Genomic DNA, 26,885 nt, shown 5'->3' with positions numbered 1-26,885 from the left:
GCGCCCCCATATCCGGTGGGCTGCTGAGTCAGAACCCAAACCAAGGAGCTGGGATTGTTGAGTCCCTGGAGTCTCTGTAACACACCCCATCCTGCATCGACCTTCTGACTCACTGATCACAGTTTCCTGGATGACCCAGTAAAGCCTCAGCACTGGCTGGAGAAGTAGCTCAAGTGACGGAGTGTCTACCGTGTGAGAGACCCCGAGTTTGATCCCTGGAACCTCGTGGCAACCTAAGAAATACCAGGTACTACCCCTATTAGGCCCTCCCGTTGATCATCGATTTGCTCGAGCGGGCCCAGTAACGTCTCCATTGGAGACTTTGTTGTTACTGTGTCTGGCATATCGAATACTCTCGGCAGCTTGCCGGGTTCTCCGAGAGGGGCGGAGGAATCGAACTCGGGTCGGCCGTGTTGGCTGCGTGCAAGGCAAACGCCCTACCGCTGTGCTATCGCTCCAGCCAGCCCTATTAGAAATAGTAAAATAAAATACAGGGGGCAGAGAGACAATACAGTGAGTAAGTAAGGTACTTAAGGTCCTTGGGGGAACAACCTATCCCAAATATTTTTGCTATCATTTTTTAAGTGCCTGGAATCCTGATCAACTGAAATGGAGCATCTGTCTTAGGTCATGAGAATGAGAGTCTCATGGGAGATGAAAGGAAGAAAAGGTCCATCAGTGAACTGGCCCCAGGGACTCTTCAGGTAACTATAACCACCTAGGACTTTAGTCCCTATATTTCTCCTTGTGTGAGAATAGCAAATTCTTATTAATAAGCAAACATTTTTATAAAGAGTGTTTCATTACAACAGGGTCCCAGAGCTAGTGAAATGCTACCTTGCTTTCTGCTAAGTAAAGGGAAATAAATATTTGCTTTAGACTCTGTAATCAGACTTCTGTTATGTGCATTCAAACACTACCTTTGCCAGCTCACTCAGATATGGCTTCTTTGTCATTATTACATTATTCTTGTAGTACCTTACCTGGTGTCTGGTACTGAATGAGCATTCTTTGAAAGGATGAACTGTTCAGTGGGGGTTGACCGTAAAATGTGATTCTCAAATAGGTCATGCTATGGCTGTGCAATTTGCTTTATCTCATCAGAGCACATGAAATACTTCCCATTTCTTTGTATAAAGCCAGTGCTTGGTGTCTTGAGGGGATGGAGAGATTGCTTCGGTTTGGGCTGGCATGCCCTCCTGCAAGATCTTATCAGACACAAAAGAGGACCATCGCCTGGACTCTGCCAGGTGACACAGGTAGAATTGAAAGCTGGACCAGACCTGAGCAAAAGGTTGAGCAAAACTTCTTTTTGCTCACCCCACAAGGGAAACAAAACACCGATTACTGTTACAACCGCAGTCAATGGGCATGTGACCTGCAGTTAAGGCTGAATACCAGTGGCTGGAGGGAGTAGTGACGTGGGTAAGTCACATGTTCAACCCCCTCCTTCCAGATATTTAGGGAAGGACATGAGCACAGAGAAATCTATTTCTTAAGATGTTCCATGGGCTGGAGCAATAGCACAGCGGTAGGGCGTTTGCCTTACAAGCAACCAACATGGCCGACCCGAGGTCGATTCCTTCGCCCCTCTTGGAGAGCCCGGCAAGCTACCAAGAGTATCTCGCCCACACGGAAGAGCCTGGCAAGCTACCCATGACATATTTGATATGCCTAACATAGTAACAATAAAAGTCTCCAATGGAGATGTTACTGGGCCCGCTTGAGCAAATCAATGAGCAACGGGAGGACCGTGACTGTGACCGTGAAGATGCCTTTTGAACCTCTGAGTCTTAAAAAAAAACTCCATGACTGAAGAAACAGGAAAATTTACTTCCCTGTATTTTGACTTTTGACTCTCCATGCAAGTTCACCATTAGCACTGAATCTGAGGTCCTTAAACATAGTTATAGAAGGGTAAGAGGCTAAAGAGACAGGACAAAGGTAAGGTCCATGCCTTGAATGAAGTAGGCTTGGGTTCAACTCACCTCCCCTAAAGTAAGGGTAAAAAGGAAATTTTTAAGCAAACACCATCACTACATTGCCCATTCTCTTATCAACTAGCTCTAGGTGCCATTATTTTTGTTTTCTCATCAGGAAACCTGACTTAACATCACAGAGATAGTAGAAGCATTACATATTCTCAGTTGAGAAGTAGATGTAGTCATGGACGTGAGCTAAACTTTCAGTGAACACGAGGAAGTTGCAAAGATCATCAAGAGATTGAAAGTCCCACCCACAAGGTGACACAGGCAGAAAGTGGAGGCTGGAACAGGAAGTAGTTTGGAGGAAATGTTGGGTGTGGATGAGTCAGGATAAGACCCTGACATCAGCTCTCAGGTGCCTGAACAGACAGAGCAGATGCATCTTGAAGTGTTAGGGATCTGGTTTGTCCTTTCAGAAACAAGTGTTTATTGAGCACCTGCTCCATGTCAGATGCTAAGCTGGGCTTCAGGGAGAGTATTGGTGAATGAGACACACACAGACACACACACACACACACACACACACGTACCCGTACCATGTGCCCTCAGGAAACCAACCAGGCATACGAGTCCACTTTCTAATACACCTTCCTGCATCACCAGGAAACTTGGGGCCTCCACCAGGACATACCATGCCAATATGTGCCCTTTAATGAGACCCGCTGTCATCCACACACAAGTATTCAAATGTGCATTTAAATACATTTCTTATTTTTTCATCTTAATCAACAAAAGTCTGTTTAATGTCAGTACTTAGAATATCAGAGTGCACACAACTTGTATGGGCGTGAGTAAATAACATGCACGTATCACACATGTACACTTATATGTGGTGTAAGAGATGTGTGTGTGAGAGAGATGTGTGTGCAAGGGTAGAGGTGCGAGAGAGAGAGAGTAAGAGAGAGAGAGAGAGAGAGAGATGTGCATGGGAGCATATAGACATGTATCCACATGTAGAGGCACCACAAAGACAAGAAGTTAAAGGCTGTAGCGATAGCACAGTGGGTAGGGCTGTTTGCCTTGCATGTGGCTGACCGATTGCCAGAATTCTATGTGGCCCCCCAAGCACCTCCAGGAGTAATTCCTGAATGCATGAGCCAGGAATAACCCTTGTGCAATATCCTCCCGTTGTTCATCAATTTTGCTCGAGTAGGCCCAGTAACGTCTCCATTTTGAGACTTGTGGTTACTGTGTTTGGCAATACGTCACGGGTAGCTTGCCTGGCTTTGCCGTGGGGGGCGAGATACTCTCTGTAGCTTGCTGGGCTCTCTGAGAGGGGTGGAGGAATTGAACCCGGCTCAGCCAGGCTGGCTGCACGCAAGGCAAACTCCCTAGCACTGTGCTATCAACCCCATGCCCATCCCCCCAAAAAAGACAAGACATTAGTGGCACAGGATGAGGTAGGCAGCTAGAGGTGAAAGAGCATTTAACTTGTGCTCAAATTAATCATTTATTGTTCCTTTATTCCCCAGTCCTTGATCTGAGTCCAGGCCAGGGCAGACCTCGTTCTGGTCAGACGGGCGGGAAATTCCACCACATGGAATGGTGTTGGTGGTCTCCGCTCAGCCGGGGCGCCCACACAGCTAACAGGGCTCCTTCCACTAAGGAATGCGCCCACCCATGCAGGACCCTCCTTTCCCCTCCACACCACCCCTGTGTTTGCCCCTTTCACACCACCAACTCCCTTCCTCATGACTGCCTCAGGATTCATTTCAGGAACTAAATTGGTTACATTATAAATTGCCAGCATCCGTCTCAATAATGAACCAAATCAAAGATCCTCTGGAAGAATCCCGTGGGCAACTTCTGGGAGGCGCCAGAAGGGAATATTGGCCCCTTCCCCTCATCTCCTGCTCAGGGAGAAGGACCCTCCTTCCTGCATCCCTGCAGGCCCTGCCAGGTCTCCGAGGTGGCTCTCCCCTAAAGGGTGATTTTTCTTCGAAGAATGAGAATCAAAGGGAAAACTTGAACCCCACAAACAAACAAACAAAAATACTCCCCTGCTGGCTATTTGCATGGGGAGGCTGCCAGGCAGGAGGCCTGAAGGGTCCCTTTGTGACCAGAGCTGGTTGATTTTCTTCAAAGGAACCAGGCAGCTCTGCTTTCTGAGGAAGTGACAAGACAGCCACCTCGTTATCCTCCTCACCACAGGGGTGGTCCAGGACCACCTGGGGAGCCTCCTTTGTGATAACAACCCGTTCCTGTTCCTTCCTCAGGAGCCTGTTCTGCTGGGGGTGGGGAGGGGGGGGACAACACAGATATCCTCTCCCAAAGTGACTGGCAGCAGAGATGTCACACCCCACCCACTGCCACCTTCAGAGATGCTGGTGTGGGAGAGATGGAGGCACATCACTGGCTTTCTTCCTGTTTATGGCACAGGAAGTGGGAAGTAATAGCCCTGAAGTTGTGAAAGCCAACCTTGCAGAAGACAGAAACTAAGATCTGATAAGATTTTCACCTCAACATTCACTCCCGGCTGCAGGAGAGGTGGGAGGACAGGCCTCCCCCTGAGCTCTAGAGGGGGCTTTGCTGTGGGCCCCAAGCACTGGAGGGCATGGGGAGGGGTGGGAAGCACAAGAGTGAGGGAGGGGGAGGACTCAGGCACTTTGTGATGGAAGTAACACAGTTTGTCCATTGGTTTGGTCAAGCGGTTCACTGATTTGATCAATGGAAGTACCATTGTTCATTGATTTGGTCAAGCGGTCACCAGTAACGTCTCCATTCATCCCTCTCACGTGCTAGTAGAGCCCAATGGCGTCTGCTCGCTCCAAGAACATAAAGTGAGACTTGTTGTTGCTGTTTTCAGCATATTGAATATGCCACAGGGAGCTTGCCAGACTCTGCCATGTGGGTGGGATACTCTTGGTAGCTTGCCAGGCTCTCCAAGAGGGACAGAGGAATCGAACCTGGGTTGGTTGTGTGCAAGGCAAACGCCCTACCCTCTGTGCTATCGCTCCAGTCCATGATGGAAGGAACCTGGAAAATAGCACTGTTTTTTTGAGCCCCCACTTCGCCTGTCCACACCTTCAGGCAGGGAGGCAGATAGGGAAGGCTTCTTCCCAAGACTGTCCTCCCGTTGTTCATCGATTTGCTCAAGCGGGCCCAGTAACGTCTCCATCGTGAGACTTTGTTGTTACTGTGTTTGGCATATCGAATGCATCACAGGTAGCATGCCAGGCTTTGCTGTGCAGGCAAGATACTCTTGGTAGCTTGCTGGGCTCTCCAAGAGAGGCAGAGGAATCAAACTCGGGTTGGCCATGTTGGCTGCGTGCAAGGCAAACGCCCTGTGCTATCGCTCCAGCCAAGACAGTGATGGTAAATTTTCTGGGAAGTAATAGCCCTGAAGTTGTGAAAGCCAACCTTGCAGAAGACAGAAACTAAGGTCTGATAAGATTTTCACCTGGCCAGCAACATACCCGGAGAAGGCTGAATCCCCCTCCCAGAGAAGCTCCAGCAGAAACAAAAGGCCAAGAAAGGAATTTGAAAGAAGATCATCACTACTCCCAACACTACCCCCCTTGGCAACCCCCTTTGCAATGGACTTTTACCTAGGTAGAAGCTTCACTTGGGGGCAGGTTGGGAAAACCCTATAAAAGTCACCTTGGACAAATGAAGGGCGTGGATATGCTGCCTGAGCCCATGTGTTGCTTGCACCCAAGTGGCTGAGCACATGTGGTGCCCAAGCACGTGTGTCGCCCGCATCTCCCCTCTTGAGATGTGTACTTTCATGCTTTCCTGTCTAATGCTGGGGTGTGTGCAGGTGCTCTCTCTGCCCTCGGAGAAGCCCAGGATCTCTATTGAGTGTGTTACTCTCCACTCTCTCCCACTTTCTCTTCCTCCTCCCCTTCAGAAACCTTCAAATAAAATCTGTTTTACTTCACTGCTTGTCTACTCCTGAAATTATTTTCTGCAAGGTGAGACAAGAACCCAGTAACCCTGGGTCCCAGGTGGCAGAGGTGGATTGCGAGAAAGTGACGGTCTTTCTCCTCCCTGCTTTATATGAGCCACTCCTGGGGCCCAGCGACATCAGGTCCAGTGCCTTTGCTAATTGAAGGGCTTTTTCTGGGCTTGCTACCCCCTCCCTCCAGGGCATTGTGAGTACTTTCAAGCCCTTTTCTATTACAGACCAGGAAATGTGCCTAGCAGGAAAACTTGAGATGAAAGGGCATGAGAAGCCTGGCGAAGAGCTTGTCACTGGGCAGCTAGCAGCATCTATGGAAGTGGGGGACACTCCAGGGGTATTTTTCCGTCCCCTGGAAAAAACCTGGACCCCTCTGGAACCACTAGGCAAAGTTTGGGCAAAAGCAATTCCCATGCTTGCCAGTGGAAGGTGCTTGCAAATCCACAAGCATCCTCAGGATAAAATACGCTGACCAGTCTCTAGTCAAGATTTCCTTCAGCTGCCAGAAGAGGGCAACACATTCCTTCATCACGCAGAAAGCTTGGCTGCCGCGTTCAATGATGGACATGGAAGGTTTGTGAAAATAAAGCTACAGGGGGCTGGAGAGATAGCACAGCGGGTAGGGCCGAGTTCGATTCCCAGCATCCCATATGGTCCCCTGAGCACCGCCAGGAATAATTCCTGAGTGCAGAGCCAGGTGTAACTCCTGGGCATCAACGGGTGTGACCCAAAAAGCAAAAAAAAAAAAAAAAAAAAAAAGCTACAGCGTTAACAATAACAAAAATCACATACTGGTGCCCACTATGCCAGGGAGCTGGAAGAGGGTTCTATTTTTTCTTGCATGCACCTGAACCCTGAACCTTGGTTCAAATCCCAAATCCTGACACTGCATCTAGTACTCTGAGCACCACTAGGAATAATCCCTGAGAAAAGAACCAGAAATAAGCCCTGAGCACCATCAGGTATGGTGGCAATATGACCTCTCCCAGCCAGCAAAAAGAAAAGCAGTTGCCCAGAGGAATGGAGGTTAAGGGAACTGGCTCTTACAGCCTAAAAGAGATCAGATAATGATGCTCCAAGGACAAATCCTATTCTTCCTGCCCTTTAAACCAATAATTTTCCTTTTTCTTTTTAACAGTTTTAGAGAGTTGGGAACAAATCTCAAAATAATACTTTGTGACATATGAAATGATGTGAAATTCAAATTCTGTGTCCATGAAGGGGGTTTAACTGGAAAACAGCCACACTCTCTCGTTTACAAATTGTCTGGGGCTGCTTTTCTTTTGTGGGTGTGGTAGGGGGCACGGCATGCAGTACTGGGGATGATGGAAGTTGGAACCCTCACATGAAAAGCATGTCCTCTGAGCTCTCACCCAGCCCTGGGGCTGCTTTTTAGTTCCAATGGCACAAAGAGCAATTGCAAGAGCCTATTCAACCCTCAATAGCAAGATATTTGCTAGCTGACCTTGTCGAGAATAAAGTTTTGCCACCCCCCCGATCTAAGATGTAAGTATGGCCTTCTTTTAGGCAGGAGAGCCAGGACTGAGTGGACATGGGCTATGAAGGTAGACAGCCCTGCCAGGGGCATCTGGAGGTTGTGTTGACCTTGATTTGCTTTCCCTCCAACAGAGGGCTCACTGCAGGCTGTTAGGGCTCAGAAAACCACCTACTGGAAAGACATGCCTACCATACGATCCAGTGAGCCCACATCCTGGCCCCTACCTCCTCCAAACACAAAAAACATTAATTAAAAAATATGTATGCACACTTATGTTCATGACAGCACTTGAGAACAATGGCCAGGATATGGAAACAGTCCAAATGTCTAACAAGAGATGAATAAACTTGTGGCATAGAAACACAATGAAATATAATGCAGTTGTTAGGAAAATTGAAATCATGCATTTGCAGGAACATGGATGAAACTAGTAGGTATCATGTTAAGAGAAATAAGTCAGAGGGAGAAGAACAAATACCAACACTCCCAGTCATCTGTAGAAAAACCAAAAAAATGGACATTATCAAACAATGAAAAACCCATGACCTTAGAAGATACTGTCACTGTCATTGTCCTCCTGTTGTTCATCGATTTTCTCGAGCAGGCCCAGTAACGTCTCCATTGTGAGACTTTGTTGTTATTGTGTTTGGCATATCGAATACGTCATGGGTAATTTTCCATGCTTTGCCGTGCGGGTGAGATACTCTCAGTAGCTTGCCGGGCTCTCTGAGAGGGACCAAGGAATCAAACTCGGGTCAGCCATGTTGGCTGCATGCAAGGCAAACGCCCTATCACTCCAGCCCTTAGAAGGCAAAACTTATTAATAGTGAGGATATGAAAATTAGACCAAAGGCGACTTAAGGGCAGTATAGGGGCCAGGAGGGGAGCCATGAGCTCTTTGGTAGGGGTGAGGTACAGTAACTGTGTATATCAATACTATAAACTCTAACACTACTGTAACCATATGACTTAATCGATAATAAACATTTTAATTTTAAGATTAAAATGCCCTCTTTTCCCCCCACTTCACATCTTTGAAACCACAATGTCTTATAAAGTACAATAGTTTAAATAAGAACATGTTTTGGTTGTTGTGTGGTGACATTAATAGTTAAATAATAGTGTCTTAGGAGAAGCAGTGACAACATTAAAGGAGTTCCTACCTCTTCAAGGTCGCCCCTCTTTCTGCACCCTGACGGGGCATGGGGGCAGCAGGGCAGGATAACATCTGTGGATTTAATTGCCTTTTTCTTAAACTGAGCTGAACTCTATGAGTGTCCATGCTCTGTACTTCGCATGGGGAGGAAGTTATTTCATAAACTTAGTAAAGGTTTGGCAGATTTTATTAAAAGGGAGTAGGGATGTCTACTTCCAAGGCAATTAGTCCCTCAGAGAGGAGCATTGAAGCAGGCTGAAGGGGGCACAAAAGGCCAGGTAGGTGGCCTGGGGAAGGAGAGTCAGGCCAGTAGCAACATGATAGTTCATAGGGACACAAAGGCCCGGGGAAGTGGCAGGGAAAGGAAGGTTCCCAGTGCTACATTGTCTTTTCTAGCAGCACCACCCAGTGCATGCACCACGGCTGAGTGAACTACTGGGAGCACCACAGAGGCAGGGTGGGATGGGGGGATGAGGGGGGTGGGAGAAATACTGGGATTAGTGGATGTGGAGAATGGGCACTGGTGGAGGGATGGGTACTCGATCATTGTACAACGGAAACCCAAGCACAAAAATCTGTAAGTCTACAACTGTACCTCATGGTGTTTCACTAATAAAAATAAAACAATAAAAATAAAAAATGCTTGGGCCAGGATGAAGGAAGGAGACAGGAGGAAGCAAGGAGGCAGTGTGGCTGGCAGGTTAGGCTCTGTTGCCTTTCATGAGGGCTCCAGGAGATAATTAGAGAAAAAAAGGGGCAGGCAGCGAATGGCTGATTTGGTGACAAAGAACAGCAGTGAGAGTCTCCATCACAACTCCCACCAGTGGGAGTGAGCACCCACAGGACAAGTGCGGATGCATGAGCTCCTGGAAGCTTCTAGAAAGCTCCGTTCAGCTTATGTGATTGTGAGAATTTGTTTTCTTACACAAAGTATAAGGAGCATGGCCCGGGTCTCCATCAGCAAGTACAGTTGCAGGCAGGAAGTTTAGGGCAGAGAAAGTATGAGCTTTCTTTAGAAACAGAATCACAACTGCTCAGAGAGCTTCCTGGATAATAGAGATTTGTTTGTTCTTGCCAGGGATCCTGGGCCAGGAGGAAGTAGGACTCACTACACACTCATCTCCCCTCCGGGGAGAAACTAGGCTCAGATTTGGATGGAAGAGCCTGGGGAAGGCAGGTTCCAGGTACCTTATATTTGAGGCATGTGTCTCTGATTTTCTGAGAAAATACTGATTTCTGGTGATCTAATTATTTTCAATGAAGACAATTTGTTAGATGTTTTTTACTCAGGAAAACATGGTCACCTCAAGGATGACTAATGAAAGACAGAAAGAGTGGTACTCAGGACTTGAATACAAGTACCCTGAGTCCACTCCTGATTTGCCTCCCCAAGAAGGTCTTCACAAGATTTATTTACAAAGTTAGAAATCTTTCACCAAGTCTAATATTAAGATAACTCAGGCGGAGTCTGTTAAGTCCTTAAGAGTCTTCCCTAGGTGGAAGAGGGTAACCTGGCTAGGGTTCCCAACCATCATGGATAAGAACAAAGATAGGCACAAGGGAGGAACTGACAGCCTTGAAAATGACCAAGAGAGGATATGAAGATTGTAACCCAGGCCTGAGACTGCCGAAGAGAAGATTGGTGTGAGTGTGTGTGTGTGTGTGTGTGTGTGTGTGTGTGTGTGTGTGTGTGTCAGGAGGTGAAGAAAGTCCATGGATTTTAGGTATAAAAAGGTAAAGAGCAGAGGGTGGGAAGGGCTGCAGCCCAGAGAGTAGGGGACATGCAGAGTCACATCAACATGAAAGCAACCAGAACTTCTGAAACAAGAAGCCTATAGTCAGCAACATGAACAGTACAGAGGGGAAGGGCCAGAAAATGTGAAAACCACAGTCCCTGTCAAGGGAATATTGGCTGTGTCAAGGAGCTGGGTTTGACTTTATCTTCACTGTAGCTGACCAGGGGGCCCTGCTGGCTTTACCTTCAGGAGGGTTTAAGGGTCTGTTATGTGGGTGAAGCACCCAGGCTTGGAGACCTACATTTATCACACCCAAGAGGAACTGCCTTTTTTGAGTCCCTCACTTGGCTTTTCTTCCTTGTGGTTGTTCTGCCGCTTTTGCATCATCCCTACGAGTAGGTTCCAAGTCCTTGTGGAATAGATGTGGATATGTGGAAACAGAAAGAAGACCCACAAAACTGGAGGGAACAGTCACGAGACCTTCATATGTCTGGTTTGAATACCTGATGGTCAAGAGTATATTCAGAAGTTAACTCTTCTGTACCAGATTCGGTCATCACTGTTCAATGAGCATATTCCTCTACTACTATGTTTTGAAGAGGCTAACATGTATGTCAGCTTTAGGAATCCAGAGTGGTCCTTGGCACATGCCTACAGCAGGTTCACCCCTGTCCTGTTTTCCCATGGTTCCCTCCCCTACGTCTCTCTGTGTCTCTCCGCTTGTAACAGGGGCATCAGTCACTGGATGCAAGAAATACACGGAATCCACTAAGCCCACTGAATCTCATCTCGAGAACTTTAAGCTCATCTGAAAGAACCCTATTCCCAAATGAGGTCATCTTTGGAGGTCCCAGGTGGACACAGAACACTGCAGGGTTCAAAGAACAATGGACCAAGAAAACTACATGTTTTAAAACTATTTCCCACAATCTTCTTATTCCTGGTACTAAAAGGACACTCCCCTTATGATGCCTCCTCATGTATCTACAAAGACTACCACTGGTCTCCGAGTTGCACACTGTTGGCTTCTTTTCCTGATCTGTCTCTAGCAGTTTCTTATCTTCCCCTGGTCTGTCACCCTACATTGCCAACCAACTGACACCTCCTTTCCCCTTGTGATCCAGTTGAAATCCCTTCAAAAAGCTCCCTCAAAGCACCCAGAGGCAAATACTTCTTGCTCAGAACAGCAAGAAGTAGGTGGATGTGTCTTTGCCCATGCACCTGGTCTTTCATCACATTTTCAGACCCTCATTGTTTAAGCTATCATTTATCACTAATTTTATTGTTTGCCCTTTTCATCAGTTTAACTCTTTTCTTCCATCTAGAAGACTGGGAAAGTTATTTTTCTGCAATCTAGTTCTATGTCTGACTCATTGCAGTTCATTGGTTACTGAGTTAATTCCCACCAGTACTGCTGTTCCTTTCCTTCCATGGTATCCATAACTGCTTTTTCCTTCTGAACTCGTGGAGCATCGAGGATCTACTGTCCTGTTTTGTGTATTGTGTGTTCATCTGATTGTCGTTCATTCACTCCTCCACTCACCAAGATCTATGGAGTACTTTTTATGAGATATACATTCATTCATTTATTCATGTAGATTCATGAAAAACTGCTCTTTCAATGGTCCTTCATTCACAAGGATTTATGAACCACTCCTCATTCATTCACTCTTATATTCGAAAAGTTGCATTAAGCACTTACTCTTCTGAACTCTTGGCTGAGCACCAGGCTCTAATCCATGACACTGCCTCCTCCTCAGACTCAGAGGACAAGCAAGCTTTCTCCTTCTCCTCCCTCTACCTCGCAGGGCTAAACACAGTTCTTCAAGTGTTTTACATGCCCAGTTTGACAGTTTGCATTCAAATCCCTTTAGTTAAATCTTAAAGGACATGAAGGACTAAATGCTTTGTGCTTATCAGAAGGACTCAGGCAACCTGAAGAAGGACAAAGCCCTCAGCTCTGTGTCCAATACCAGAAATTAAGGGTCAGAGAGAAGAAGAGCTGATCTTTGAGAAGTTGCTTCCCCGGTATCCTTGTGTCTGAAGTAGGGAAGCAGGAAGCAGGGAGTGGGGTGGGAGGCTGGGTCTTGCTCTATCACTCACCACCATTCTGACAACCCTCAAGTCCCCACTGCACTCGAAGACTTTCAGGGACGAAAAGGAAGTTGGAATGTGTAGTGATACTAGAACAAACAAACCACTAGTATGCCCAAAGAAGCACATTCTGTGTGGTGTATTCAAGTCATTCTCACAAGACAGGCTGCAGCCCTTCCTTCAGCAAAGAGATCATTGGCATCATCAGATCCATAGGCTTTGTCCCCTGCATCAGCCAAAAAGGAGCTATCACCCTCTCGTGACTGTGGCAGGGTGATGGGCACACAGGGCAGGGGAATGACAAAGTAGCATTGGTTCCAGGTGCTTCTCTGAGCTGGGTATCCGGCATGCTCTGAGCAGGAACCAGCACAGATGGGGGGGAGAAGGGAGTCACTCACCAGTGTTGTTTTGCTGCTTGGTGTTTTTGATGTAGGCAGAGAATTTGGAGAAAATGTCGATGCCAGCTGTGTTGGATTCTCGGTGCTTTGCCGCTAGTCTAGGGTACCTGATTGAAAAAATGAAAAAATCAGCAATGTTGGGTCGAATAAACCTGAAGGTCCTTCATTTATTTACTTTGGTTTGAGGAATCACAAAGTAATCAGAGATTACTATTTCCTGGTTCTGTGTATAGGAATCACTCCTAGAGGACTCAGAGGACCTGAGGGGATGCTGGGGGGATTGAACCTGGGTCAGCTATGTGAAAGGCTAATGCCCTATCTGCTGTGTTATTGCTCTGGCCTCCTGGAGTACCTTTAAAGGTAAGCCAATTCCCATCATGAGACAAGCTCCCGTTTCTAACTGGATCTACAAATCTTTGGAGGAGAGGACATTCCATCCTGGGGGTGGGGAGTGGGGGAGAGTGGAGAGGAGGGCAGCTGCAGCAGCAGCAGTAGTCACTGGCAGAGAGACCAGAGACCAGAGAAGGATCAGGCCCAGGCAGGGGCCCAGAACACGGCTCAGAGAGCTCAGCAATCTTCTTCCTGCATTCACATGCAATGATGACCCAGAAAGAAAAAGCTCTAATCAGGAGCTGAAGAGATAGTATGAGGAATCGGGCTCTTGCCTTGCATGCAGCGGACCCTGGTTCAATCCTCAGTACTGACTGAAACTTGAGCATCATTCCTGAGCATCACAGGGGGTGACTCCTAAGTACAGAGCCACAAATATGCCCTGAGCACTGCAACCTTTCCCACGGCCATCCAGAAGAATAGAACCCATGTACATCTTCATCTCCATGGGATGTTACAATTGTAATTCTGAAAAATGGTTTGGGTCTCCAGTTACCATAGATATCAATGCACAAAAGCCTCAAAAAGGCTTTAATCAAAATTTAGAATGAACTTGTTTCTATCTTAGGATCATTGAGATTTCTCCGACTCACATTATTTTTTTTTCTTTTTTGATTCTTGAGTTACACCTAACAGTGCTGAAGACTTACTCCTAATTCTATGCTCAGGGATCACACCTGGTGGGGTTTGAGAAACTATATGGGGTTCCAGGGATCAAACCTGAGTCAGTTGCAGGCAAGACAAGCCCTGTACTATTTTTCTGCCTCCAAATCACATTAAAATAACACTTCTGTCAACCACTTCTGTGATATAATATAGACCTAGATCTAGAGCTGCCTAGACCTTATTTGGGGAAGCAGGATAGTGTTTGCACTGAGGCCTCAAAACCATTTCTGAAAAGAAGGGGCATTTTCTTAAACATCCTTCACACAATTCTTGTGCAGAAGTGTGCCATCAGAGTCAATCTTTTCAGTGGCTTTCATTTCAGACATGGAGACAGAGTAGCAACAATCCCATCCCTTCTCCCTTGCACAATCTCATTTTGAAGCCAGAAAAAATATAAGATGCAGAATAAGGTTAGACTATTTCTATTGGTCTTGAACTGAATGAAGTAATATTGCTTGAGACAGAGAGAAAGAGAGAGACATCATTGGGATCTCTATGATCTCGAGGGAAGAAGTTATCAACTTCAAGAAGATTGGCTGCTTCATATTTAATAAAACAAGACATTGAGTTGGTTCATTTTAATGTCTTAAATCATTTGAACTGCACAGATTTTCATGTATGTATGGTCCTTCCATGCTTTTGCTCCTCTGTGGGCCCATCTTATTATTCTTGGTGGGGGCATATTAGGGAGCTGTTTAAGTTACAACAGTGCCACTGGGAGAGTCCTTAGAAAGCCACTGTTGCAGGTTTTTCATCAGGCATATATGGAGAGAGGTATTATTATTTACAGTTTACAGGAGCACAAGTGGAGAACAGAGAGGGTGAATAACCACAGAATGACTCACAGTCAGTAGTGAGGGATCAGGAGAATGGGATTTGCTGTACCCAGACTCCATCAGTACTTCTTTGCTATCAGTACAACTGTTTTGGGTGTCCACGAGATGCCAGGTACTAAGTTAGTCTTTTTTTCCATTTTTTATAATTTTATTTATTGAATCACCGTAAGAGCTTTCGGGTCTAAGTCTCGGTCATACAATGAAACACCCGTCCCTTCACCAGTACCCATTCTCCACCCCCAACAACCCCAGTATACCCCCATCCCACACCCTCCCCCTACCTGTGGGGCAGATGATTTCCACATTACTCTCTCTCTCTACTTTCTTTTTCCACCTAGTCATCATTTGCTCTTCAGATAGGTACTATAATGGTTTATTTTCCATATGAGAAAAATCACACACAGAGAAGTGAGACTATTGTTTTAGGTGATGTAGCTGGATGGTAAAATCAAGATGGCAACCCAGGGGTTTCAAGGTGTAAACTCTTAAGATTCAGGTGTATAATCTCTCATTGAATCTCTCAAAGTCCTGGAACCCAGACAGGAACAGATGGAGCATCAGATACATTTCCCCCATCCACCAGGAGGGGGCATGTGCAGGTTCTGCACACACAATGCACCCTGAGCACACTGAGAATGGTCAAATTCATCTGCTTTACTGGGAACACAAAGCAAGATGCAAGCCAATCTGCCTAGCGTGAGAATTTAGAACCATTTCTCTCTGTTTTTTCCTTCCATATAACCTGGCATGTTCATAGAGTTTATTGCCCTGAATTATCATCAATAACTACCAAGTGCTCTTAGAATTTACTTCATGTTAAGAGACTGACCTAGTAAATGAATTTCTATTTGGGTTTTTGGGTTCTGTTTTGCTTTATGTCATCATTTGATCAGAATTCCAGCTATATGATCATTTTGGCACAATTAGGGTGATACCAAGAGTGGCTGGTTCCAAATCATGGACAGATCGACAGAGGACAAAATGCGGTGTGGTCAGAGATCATGGTAGTTCTCTCCTGTTTTCTACATACTGAGATTTACCTAGGCTTTACTGAATAGATAACATCCCTTTCAGTTTCTTTGGAAATGTTAATGTCTTCAAATGCTAATCTCATGAATTCCAGTAGATGGGGGGGGACAAGATATTGAATTACTTTGTTTACATCTTAATATACAAAAGAGTGATCTACAGAGTCAGTTATGATTCTCCAAAAAGACTAACAAATAGTTTTTCATTCAAAAAAAATCTTTTTTTTCTAAACGTAGGAGTACTGATATTTATTCAGCCACTGATTAAGCTGATTGAATTGGGGATGAACCCCACAAAGAAACATCTTTTAAATAAGATTGTGATGCAATCTGATGACAAAGGACATGGTAAATTTCTCTAACCCAGAGTTCATGGGCAAAATATACTCTAACATTTGTTTATATTCTACCCTCAAGGTATGAAAAATTTTACATCTTTATATGACTGAAAAATTAGAGAAATATTTATTTTTTGTGATTTGCAAAAATTAAATTCAATTCAAAAATTAATATTCGTGAGGTTTTATTAGAACACAGAAGCATTCATTCATTTTCATATTACCTATGGCTGCTTTTACTCTATGATAGCAGACTTGGGAAAGAGAAAAATGGGCTTCCAAAGCCAAAAATTACTTACTTGCTGGCCCTTTACATAAATGTTTGCCAACTCCTGCTCTAACTGAAGAAAATTTCTCTGCACTGTTTTTAAGATATTTCATTTTGAATACATTCATCTTAGACATCTATTTAAGCTTCATTCTGGGAAGCAAGAAAGTTGGCCTCTCTTCCAGAAAAAGAAAATATTTTTTTGTAAATAGTAGCAGAAAAAATATTATGATTATAGTTGAAATTTCTCTGACCCCTAAGAGTCCCAGCTGACTATTCACAGATTAGCCATTGACCATCAGGCAACCAAACTGAAGGACCCACCCCTGTGCATCGCTGGGTGTGACCCAAAAAGAAACAAACAAACAAACAAACAAAAAACCTGAAGGACCCCTGGTACTTAACCTGATGTATTTAACCTCGTATTTAACCTGAGCTATTTAGCATTGACTCCCACCAGGGATCAACTTCTGGGTCTGGGGATGAACCAGAAGAAAAAGGAGACACAGTCTTCCCACCCTGATGGGGAAGTCTTTTCTGAATGTAGGGGAACCTGAAAGCATGAATGTTGCAATTTTTCAAATGAGCCGAAAAACTGAAGGACTTCCATTCTCTCCCTTCCTTCCCCATTATTCCTTTTCCCTCAGTGCATGACTCAACCTTCCTTGGAGAAGCAGATGTACTCTTCTGCCTCTTTTGATCCTTGACTGTGTACTTGCTGGTCTTATCATGCTACTGAGGCAAATTGTTCTTTGAGATTAACTGGCTCTGGTTGAATCATTAAGAGGTATACCCAGGGATCTGTGGTTTTTAAGAACTAATTTCCCCTATTTGCCGTGCAATTGTAGCTGGGAGAAAGTCCCAGAATGGGAACTTCCCTTTCTTACTGCAAGCTGCCACTGAATGAGCTCCTTACTATTTGACTGGCGTTTGGGTTATCTGAAATTTTCTTCCATGATAAACTCCACCACATCAACATCATGGTCATCATTTTATGGGTGTAAGACTGAAACATTAGAGTGATTGTCAAGAGCTTCCCTGAACAGAAACCCCATGTGCCTATTTAGATACCCATGTGCCTCTGAAGTTCTTAGCTTTCTGTCTGTTATGTTGTGGGATATGGGTTGGGACTGTCTGGATTCTGATTAGTAGGATGGAAGTGGAAGTAATGTGACCCCTAATAGCACTGACTCCTAAAAAAATTTTTTTTGCAAGAGCCTAGTTCTTTGCTTAATACAGGAGAAGCCTTGGAGGAGATCCCAAAAGCTACATGATGGAGGAATCAAGCCAACTTTGCTTGAATGAGAAATTCTGTTAAGACTGAGGCTATGTTACCCACACTAGTAGCACAGATTACAAACCAAACCTTTCTCTCCATCACCATTGCCATCAGTAGGATTTACTGAGACTATTTCTCCATCTTAAGGGTTAAAAAATATCCAGATTTTTTTAAAAGAAACTTTTCTTTGTTATCTCTGTGTACTTAATTATAGTGATTTCAGAGTGTTTTCCAATTCTGACAATGTTCTGAGACCAAGTATACTCAATGCATGCTTGCTAGCTTGCATGCTGCATCATCAACCTATCAACTTGACTTCTTTGTTTTTTCCCCCAGAGATCACTCCTGCAAGGCTTGGGGGATGCCAGCAGAGCTGAGTCCAGCAATGCAGGGCTGCTTGGGCCTAAGATGCTCAGGGGTCACCAGGGTTTTGGGAACCACACTCTTTACTGAGGATCCAGCTCTAGGACTGGCACATGCTAGACATGTATCTACCACTTGGATGCTTTCCCTGCCCTCACTTCGCTTCTTTTTTCTTTTTTTCGGATCACACCCAGTGATGCTCAGAGGTTACTCATGGCTCTTCACTCAGGAATTACTCCTGGAAGTACTTGGCGGACCATATGGGACACCAGGGAATCAAACCCAGGTCAGCCGTGTGCAAGGCAACAGCCCTACCCACTGTACTATCACTCTGCCCCCCCTCACTCTGCTTCTTTTTTTAAATTTATTTTATTTATTATTATCTTTTTAATTTGTATTAGTGAAACACCATGAGGTACAGTTGTAGACTTGCAAAGTTTTGTGCTTGGGTTTTAATTATACAATGTTCGAGTACCCATACCTCCACCAGTGCCCATTTTCCATCATCACTGATCCCAGTATCCCTCCTACCCCCCTTCCCCCCACTGCACCCTGCCTCTGTGGCAGGGTATTCCCTTTTGTTCTCTCTCTCTTTTTGGGTGCTGTGGTTTGCAAAAGAGGTATTGAGTGGCAATCATGTTCTGTCTATTGTCTACTTTCAGCATGCTTCTCCCATCCTGAGAGGATTCTCCCAACACCCTTTACCTGGTGCTCCCTTCTCTATCTGAGCTGCCTTTTTCCCTAGCATGTGCGGCTGGCCTCCAAGCCTCCTGGTACTTATCTCGGCTATTCTTGGGTGTTAGTCTCCTGTTTTGTTACATTATGTTCCCTGCAGATGAATGCAATCTTCTATGTCAGTCCCTCTCTTTCTGACTCATTTCACTTAGCATGATACTTTCCATGTAGTACCACTTGTATGTAAATTTCATGACCAAATCTTTTCTAACAGCTACCTAGTACTCCATTGTATAGATGTACCAAAGTTTCTTTAAACAGTCATCTGTTCTAGGGCACTCAGGTTTTTTTCAGATTCTGGCTATTGTAAACAGTGCTGCAATGAACAAACAAGTGCAGATGTCACTTCGACTATACTTTTTTGCCTCTCTGGGATATATTCTCAGAAGTGTTATTGTTTCACTCTGCTTCTTATCAAAGCATCTATGCCCTAGGATTATTTTTTAAAACAGCCAGCTCCAGAAAATTACTTTGAGAAACTCATGAACTCTTAGAATTCCTGTTGAAAGGTATTTTAGAAAAAATGTAGTTTCATTTTAGAGATTAAATTGGAGAGGAGGGGGAAGATTTTGAGGTGGGAGTTTTTTTGCCCCAGTCTACACAACATACACTGTAGGACGTTGGTCAAAGTTTGGTCTCCCGACTCAGTTCTGAATCCTACCACCTCTGACTGGCTCCTGGAGATGGTTCCAAATCTCCACATTCATCCCAACACTTCCCTGGAGAGCTAAGTATATGGGGCATGTCTGGAAGTGTGTCTCATTTAGAAATAATTCGAGACTGCCTGACTTTCTCTTTTTGACACCAAACAGTTAGTAGGACCAATGTGATTTTATGAAAATGGACTGGGGTGTTTGCACATGGATTCTCACTATAAAAAATAAAGCTAAGGGGAAAAAGCCCCCATAATGTATTGGCCTTGAGGACACTTTGACAAATAACAGTGATGAGAAACATTTGGGCAACCCACCTTGGATGAATAGTTCTGGGGCTTTGCAGTCCCCTAGAACTCCCCCAGGAGTCTCAGAACTCAAGCCATCTGAACACCCAGACAGAAGGAGTGGTGAGGAAGCAACGCTGGTGGCTTGTTTTGGGTAGAGACGCAGGTCCCACTTAGTGGGGTAGAGGAGCTGATTGGGTAACTCTGTGAGGTCATCATGGCACCTGCTCCAGTCTGACCTATCAGAAGCATCCACGGAACCCTTCTGGGGAATCCAGATTCGTTGATGTGCTGTCACTAGGCCCTGGAGGCCTTCTGAGGAGACCTCTCAGGCCAGTGTGGCTTGCTTCCATCCACTCACCTGGCCAAGAACTGATATATTGAAGGGATGGGGTCACTGCTTCTCACCCCTTTAAATATCTCATTCGTCTGTGGCCTGGATGACAGCTGCCACTCATAAGTTCCCTCCTTAAAGGGAAAACATCATCTCACTGGGGACTTTTGTGTTCCACTCTCCTAGGCAAAGTATAAATTCTTTGTAGTGATTGATAACAGTGTTTAGTTGTGTTTTTCCCCAGCACCCAGCATTGAAGGGACTCCCAGAAGGACAGGATCCTGAGTCTGCCCAAGGCTGTGTGTGATGTCGAGCTAGGAGGAGACGTGGGCTGGAGTCATGGGTAGGGGTGTCCATCTGGGTGGTGAAGGCACAGGTATAAACTCAGACTTGAGTTCATACAGTGGACTTGATTGAAGCACCTTTTTCATTTCCACTTTTCATTCTCCATTTTCTCGTGGAAAACAAACTGGTGATGTGAAGGGCTGAGATTACTCTTATGGAAGAACGTATACATATTCCTGGCTTATTTGGAGCATAACCTGAACTGAGAGTTCCTTAAACATGTAATAGTAGTTTTCTCAATGTCAAATCAGTCATCCTCGTTAAATCAGTCAGCCTCTTCACGCTTCATTTTCCCCAACTGTGCAATAATGGGTTGGAGCCATAGCACAGCGGTAGGGCATTTGCCTTGTGCGCAGCCAGCCCGGCTGAGCTGGGTTCGATTCCTCCGCCCCTCTCGGAGAGCCTGGCAAGCTACAGAGAGTATCTCGCCCACACAGCAAAGCCTGGCAAGCTACCGTGACATAGTCAATATTCAATATGCCAAACACAGTAACAAGAAGTCTAAAAATGCAGACGTTACTGGGCCCTCTCGAACAAATCGATGAACAACGGGAAGACAGTGACAGTGACAGTGCAATAATGGGCACAAAGGAAGGACTAAAAAAAAAAGCTGCTAAATAAGTAAAACTTAAAATGGACAAGGGAAAGGCTACAGCAATATTACTAAATTTAAAAACAAGCTTGGTAATAAATGCAATTTTTTTCAACTTTAGGGTGATTAAGAGTTAGGGTAGATGAGAGAAGAACTATAGAAGTGTTGCTAAATAAATAAAATGACAATAATTGCAAGATTTTTTTCAGTAATCCAGACCTACTGACTTTACCTACAAAGTATGTCCCGGCTCCTCCCTGTACCTTCCCACTTTCATAGTCACTGCTTTAGCTGAGCCCACCCTGCCAGGAGCTTCACCAGTTGGCTCTGCCCATTTGATCTCTCCATCTCCTGCCCTCCTCCCCTTGCTCTGACCACCCATCAGTTTGAAAACTGACTCTAACACTTTTGCTTAAAACTGTTCTGGCAGCCCAGAGACTGTCTAGGGGTTGAGGCACTTGCCTTATACGCAGCCGATCTTGGCATGGCATATGGTTCCCTGATCAGTGCCAGGCATAATTCCTGAACACAGATTCAAGATGATGGGAGTGCTGTGGCCTCAAACCACAAAAACAAACAAATAAACTTTCTTGGGACCATCTCTCTGAATGGAAGTCACACATGCCTTCTCTCCACGGGATGTTGTTATAGTTTATAAACACGTATGTGTGATGGTTTTATCCCCCACTGATGGTGTAGGTTAATGACCAAGTCAAGCTTCCAGCAACATCTAGAATTCTTCTCTTGTCTGTAGTCTTTGTTCCCTCGCTTGTGGTCTATTTAACCAAAATAAATTTCCAGCCTTTGGTCGCCCACTCCCCACTCTTTCATCAGGGGAGGAGCTGCTTTTACTTCCATTTCTCTCCCTCTCTAATGATGAAACCCAGCTTGGTCTGATGTATGACTCTTGTTCTTGCTTTGGTGTGATGGTAAATCTTGGGACTCTCTTCGAGGTGGCCCATTTTTATCCTGTCAGCCTCTGCTCTCTTCTGAAAGACAGGGATGTTTGCCCTACAGGTGAATCTTTCAGGCAAAGTGTACAGGCAAGAGAACTTATTACAGGGGAGAAAGGTGGGAGGACCCTTCTCAGAGCTCCTCCATCACTATGCCTCAGAAGGGCACACAGCCTCCTTTACCTAAGTGTCTGCTGGGAGAGAGGGGCCTTGGCAAAACAGCTTTGAGCTTGGCTGTCCTTCGGGGGTGAACAAGAGTCAAAGGTCCTATACACCCTGAACTGATGAGGCTTCTTTGGGAATCTGTCCCATTAAGATATGTAACAATAGGCCTGTACAGGTATTACAGGGGCTGAGGCATTTCTCACCTTGCATGCAGTCAAGCATGGTTTGATCCCTGGCATTGCATACGGTGCTCCAAGCACCAAGAGAATTGATCTCTGAGCACAGAGCTAGGAGTAAGTCCTGATCAACCTAAGAGTGCTGGCCCAAATAAAAAAAAAATGGGATGAGGGATTTAACACTAGTTAAGTCCTAGTTCCAATACAGGGCCTCTCCCTGTCATTAACTCCAGAAACGGGCCACTCCTTACTTTTCAGGGGTCAAAGTCTCTTCCAAGAACTCCTCGATCTTGTTGACATCCGTCTTCAGATCCCCATTGAAGGTCAGGAAGGGCGGATGGGTGCCAGGGGCCAGGTTGTGCAGGTCAGCTGGCTTTCTGCAAAGACAGCAAGAGTCAGGCACATGATGAATGACACTGTGCCAGCCATCATACTGGTCAGCAAAATCAGGTTTATAGCACGGGTATAGGGCAGGGGAAATTGGAGAACGTTCTGAAGGAACACAGTGTGACACAAGAAATCACAGATATCTAGAGAGAGGAGGCAGCTGGAGTCAAGAAGGAATGAAACTCCAGGTGGAGTTAAGTACCAATGTTAAAAAACAGAGAGCCAGCCCGAAGCCTTTAAATGAGTGCCACATTTCTGATCCGCAGGACAGAAACTTTGGTTTCAAAAACTTCCTTCCTCAATGAGATTAACAAAAATACACTAAAGAGAACTCCAAACTTGTAAAAGGAATGAATGCAGGGACAGAGATGGGACTCAGAGGGGCCTCACACGCCTCACATGTGGGAGTCCCTGGGTGTCTGTATGGGGGGTGGGGGGGCAAAAAAAATTACAAAAACTAAAATAGCCCACAGACTGGGGAAAAACGTTATGTCCACCACTCGTATGATAAAAAGCTAACATCCAAAATATATAAAGCACTGATAGAGCTCTACAAGGATGAAACATCTAACCCCATCAGAAAATGAGAAGAGATGAACAGAACTTTGACAAAGAAGAAATATAAATGGTCAAGTAATATGAAAAATACTCTATATCATCAGGAAATTGCAAATAAGAAGAATTAGTTATGGCCTCCCTACCAGAGAGACTGGTATTTATCCAAAAGAACAACTACTGATGTTGGTTAAGGTGTCGGGGGGGGGGGGGGGTGAATGACCTTCATTCACTATCCGTCGTAATGTTGACTGATCCAACCTTTTTGGAAGTCAAAAGTAATGGTCATTACTCAAAAAAATAAGTGATTGAGTTTTCAAACTGCCCAGCAATCCCACTCCTTGGAATATACTCAAGGATCCAAAACACATTCCAGAAAAGACATCTGCAATCATTGTTCATTGCAGCACTATTCACAAAGGCCAAAATCTATAAACAACCCAGGTGCCCAAGAACAGATGACTGGATAAAGAAACTACGAATACATATACTGTACACTGGAATACTACTCAGCAGTAAATACAGATAAAGTCGTACAACTTGCTGCTATGTGATGGGTCTCGAGGGTTATCTGTTGAGTGAAGTTAGCCAGACTTACAATGATCTCTCTCATATGCAAGGCATAGAGAAACTTTGTAAAGGAAGCCCCAAAGGCAATCGAAACAAAGATCAAGAGAACTTTTCTTCAATTGGAAGCTTGCTACTGGATTGGAGTTGGGGCCAACAAATTAGGGAAAAGGGAACATTAGGACAATAGTGGAGGTCAAAGTGTAGACTCTAGATGCAGGCAGGAAAGTGGAGGGAAACTGGGGATATTGGGGGAGAGAAGTGGTCACTGGGGGTAAGGGATTGATTTCGAAACATTGTACACTTGAAACCTAATAATTAAAAACCAGTAACTAATTCGTGGCGATTAAAAATTTAAAAATAGCACTGTAGTACTGCCCTCCTGTTGTTTATCTGGTTGCTTGAGGGGGGCGCCAGTAATGTCTCCATTGTGAGGCTTGTTGTTACTGTTTTTGGCATATTGAATACGCCACGGGGAGCTTTCCAGGCTCTGCCGTGCGGTCAGGATACTTTTGGTAGCTTGCCGGACTCTCCAAGAGGGACGGAGGAATCAAACCCTGGTCGGCCTCGTGCAAGGCAAATGCCCTACCCACTGTGCTATCACTCCAGCCCTAAAATTTTTTGAATATTTAAAAATTTAAATATAAAAAATTTTTAAAAATTAAAAATATAGAAACTAAAATTGAATAAATTAATTAAAATAAAGGGACTGAAGAGTACATGGGGTATGATGTTTGCCTTGCATGCGTAGGATCATAGTCAAATCCCTGTCACCACATATGGCCTCCATTAGGCATAATCCCTGAGCACAGAGCCAGGAGTAAGCCCTGAGCACAGCCAGGTGTGGCCTTGAAACAAAAGAAATAATGAAATTGAGAGCTGGAGAGATTATTCATCAGTCAGGGCTTTTGGTTTGCACTCAGCTGACCCAGGTTCAATACCCAGCACCCCACATGGTGCTCTGAGCTCAGCCAGGAGTGATTCCTGAGCACAGTGCCAGTGCTGGCCATGGCCCCAAATCCAAAAAAACAAAATTAAAGTAAGAAAAAATTGAATTCAGTTTTTAAAAGTCAATTTAATCACATTTTTACAATAGGAAGTATATCTTCTGCATGAAGGGTACAGGAAAAAGGAGGAAGAACAGTAACTAACTGTTTCACAGGGGGCCCAGGTCTTGCCCCTAGTTATGTTTCCACCAGCTGGTAGGAAGGCAAGATCCAGGATGGAGCCTGGTTGGGGGAGAAAGAGTTTCAGACAGGGCAATGGGACAAGAGGTTAGCACGAAGGAGAGTGTAGGAGCGGAGGAAGAATGGTGGAGATGCCCATGACTGGGTGCAAGAACATGGCCCACTCACACTGGCAAGAAATGCCCTTCCATCCACAGACTAGAGTCAGCCCCAAAGCTCTCTGAGAATGCGATACTTCTCGTGGGAGTCAGACATGGAAAGCACTAGATGGAGGAACTGAGAAAAAGTAAACAATGGGAAAGAGGAGCCTGTAATGACATAAATTCCAGACGTAATCCATTTGGGAGGGGATCGAGAAGAATGTCAATTACGATGATACTCCCCTATCGCTCCCCAAACACACACTCTCCAGCTGCATTCTGGGGCACTTGGAGCTCCTTACCTACTGAGACGGAAATTATTTCTAAAGTGAGTCAGCTCGGTCCCTCGGTTTACATTGTGTCAGCCCCTCATCCCAGGCAGATGTCCTGCCTTTCGCTTTTTAGCTCTGAGAGCTGGAGGCAGTCAGGCTGGGGTTCTCGGCAAGAAGGGAAAAAATCTATACACACACACACACACACACACACACACACACACACACACACTCACACGTGTATATTTGCGATGGCCTCTCTAAGACTCTCTGAGTTACAGAACTGAAGGCTGTTTTTCTTTTTCTTTCTGTCTCTCCAGAGAACCATGCGTGGAGTGTAGTCTCTGGAATTACCATACCTCAGCACTCAGCAATGGTAGAATTAGCATTCATCATACCTGGCCAAATCCACTGTGTGGAGTAGTAACTGCACCGCATTTCTCCTGCCCTGACTAAATTTCTGATTCTGTGTGGTTAGAGATGATGGTATTGCTGGGACAATCCAATGAGATTGGAGTTCTTCCCTGGAGACAGGAACCAAGCACAAATCGGACAGCCCTACCCGACCCCTCCTGACAACCCCACACCTTGTCAGAACACTGCTGGTGCCCCCACAGCACAGATGAGGAAACTATGTCTCAGAAACAGAAAGTAACTTATTCAAGGTCACTCAAACAAGACATGGTAGATCCAGGGTTTAATTTGTGGGGAGTGGTGTGACTAGGGGACTCCCAAGGAAAGCTCAAGAGGCCTAAAGGTCCTGCCAAGTTATTCTTGACAAACTGGACCCGTGGTTGAATGCAAGGGGCCACTTCAGCAGACTTCAGAGACTACACTCCAAGGTGCCCAGGGACCATGTGGTGCTGGGATTGAACAGGTGTTGGAGATGTGCAAAGCCTGTGTCTTAACCGCATACCATTCTCAAGCTGAAAGGAATCAGTTCTCTTATAGATAACTGAATTTCACTGTATTATGCACAAAAAATCCAACTCCTTAACTCTTTTTTTTATAGTTTTGTGTGTTTTATGTATTTCATTAATCAGTCTATATTCACATACTTTCTACAGTCACCTTTAAATATCCATGTTTATGGCTGGCTCCCTATCAGTGCTACACATAGAGTTTCATTTCTCCATTCTTTCTCTCTGTTATAGAAAGAGGGCTTCCTTATCTACGAAAGTGGAGTTTCAGGACTCACCTGGCCGCCCCACAGGGTGTGGGCAGGCTAACTGTGCTTACAGATATGAAAGGGCGAAGGAAAGCATGTGAGGAATGTGGGCAGCTCCCTCTCTGGAGAACACACAAGACCATTCCTCCAAGGGGATCCAGCACCTCCCCACTTTCGCCCATGGACGGGAAATGTGCTCTTAAGCTGGGTGAACATCTCCTGCCCTCTTGAGTTATCACAGGCTGTAACACAGAGCTGAGACAGGTCATTTATCTGACAGAGAGCAGCTGGGAGCCAGGTTTCATTAGTCACTCAGGCAGATATGCCATAAAGAAACTTTGGCCCTAATCTATGAACCCAGGGAGATGGTACAAGTGCTGAGCACATGCCTGGCATGTGCAAGATTTTAAGTTTGATTACATACTGGCTCTGG

The 26,885-nt window shown here is 45.2% G+C and overlaps 1 protein-coding gene across 2 annotated transcripts in view; it reads right to left on the bottom strand.

Moving 5' to 3' along the window:
* CLIC5 (chloride intracellular channel 5) overlaps window positions 1-26,885 on the bottom strand; it is a 165,054-nt gene that overhangs the window by 20,448 nt on the left and 117,721 nt on the right. For both annotated transcript variants that reach the window (XM_056126136.1, XM_056126137.1), the window contains exons 3-4: window positions 22,428-22,553; window positions 12,769-12,875 (exon numbers count right to left, since the gene is read on the bottom strand). In XM_056126136.1, coding sequence (XP_055982111.1) covers window positions 12,769-12,875; window positions 22,428-22,553 — 233 coding nt within the window. The remainder of the gene's footprint in view (window positions 1-12,768; window positions 12,876-22,427; window positions 22,554-26,885) is intronic.

The sequence above is a fragment of the Sorex fumeus genome, unplaced genomic scaffold (genome assembly GCF_029834395.1).
Source record: "Sorex fumeus unplaced genomic scaffold, SorFum_2.1 ptg000061l, whole genome shotgun sequence".
NCBI lineage: Eukaryota > Metazoa > Chordata > Mammalia > Eulipotyphla > Soricidae > Sorex > Sorex fumeus.
This window is presented reverse-complemented; position numbering and strand designations above follow the sequence as displayed.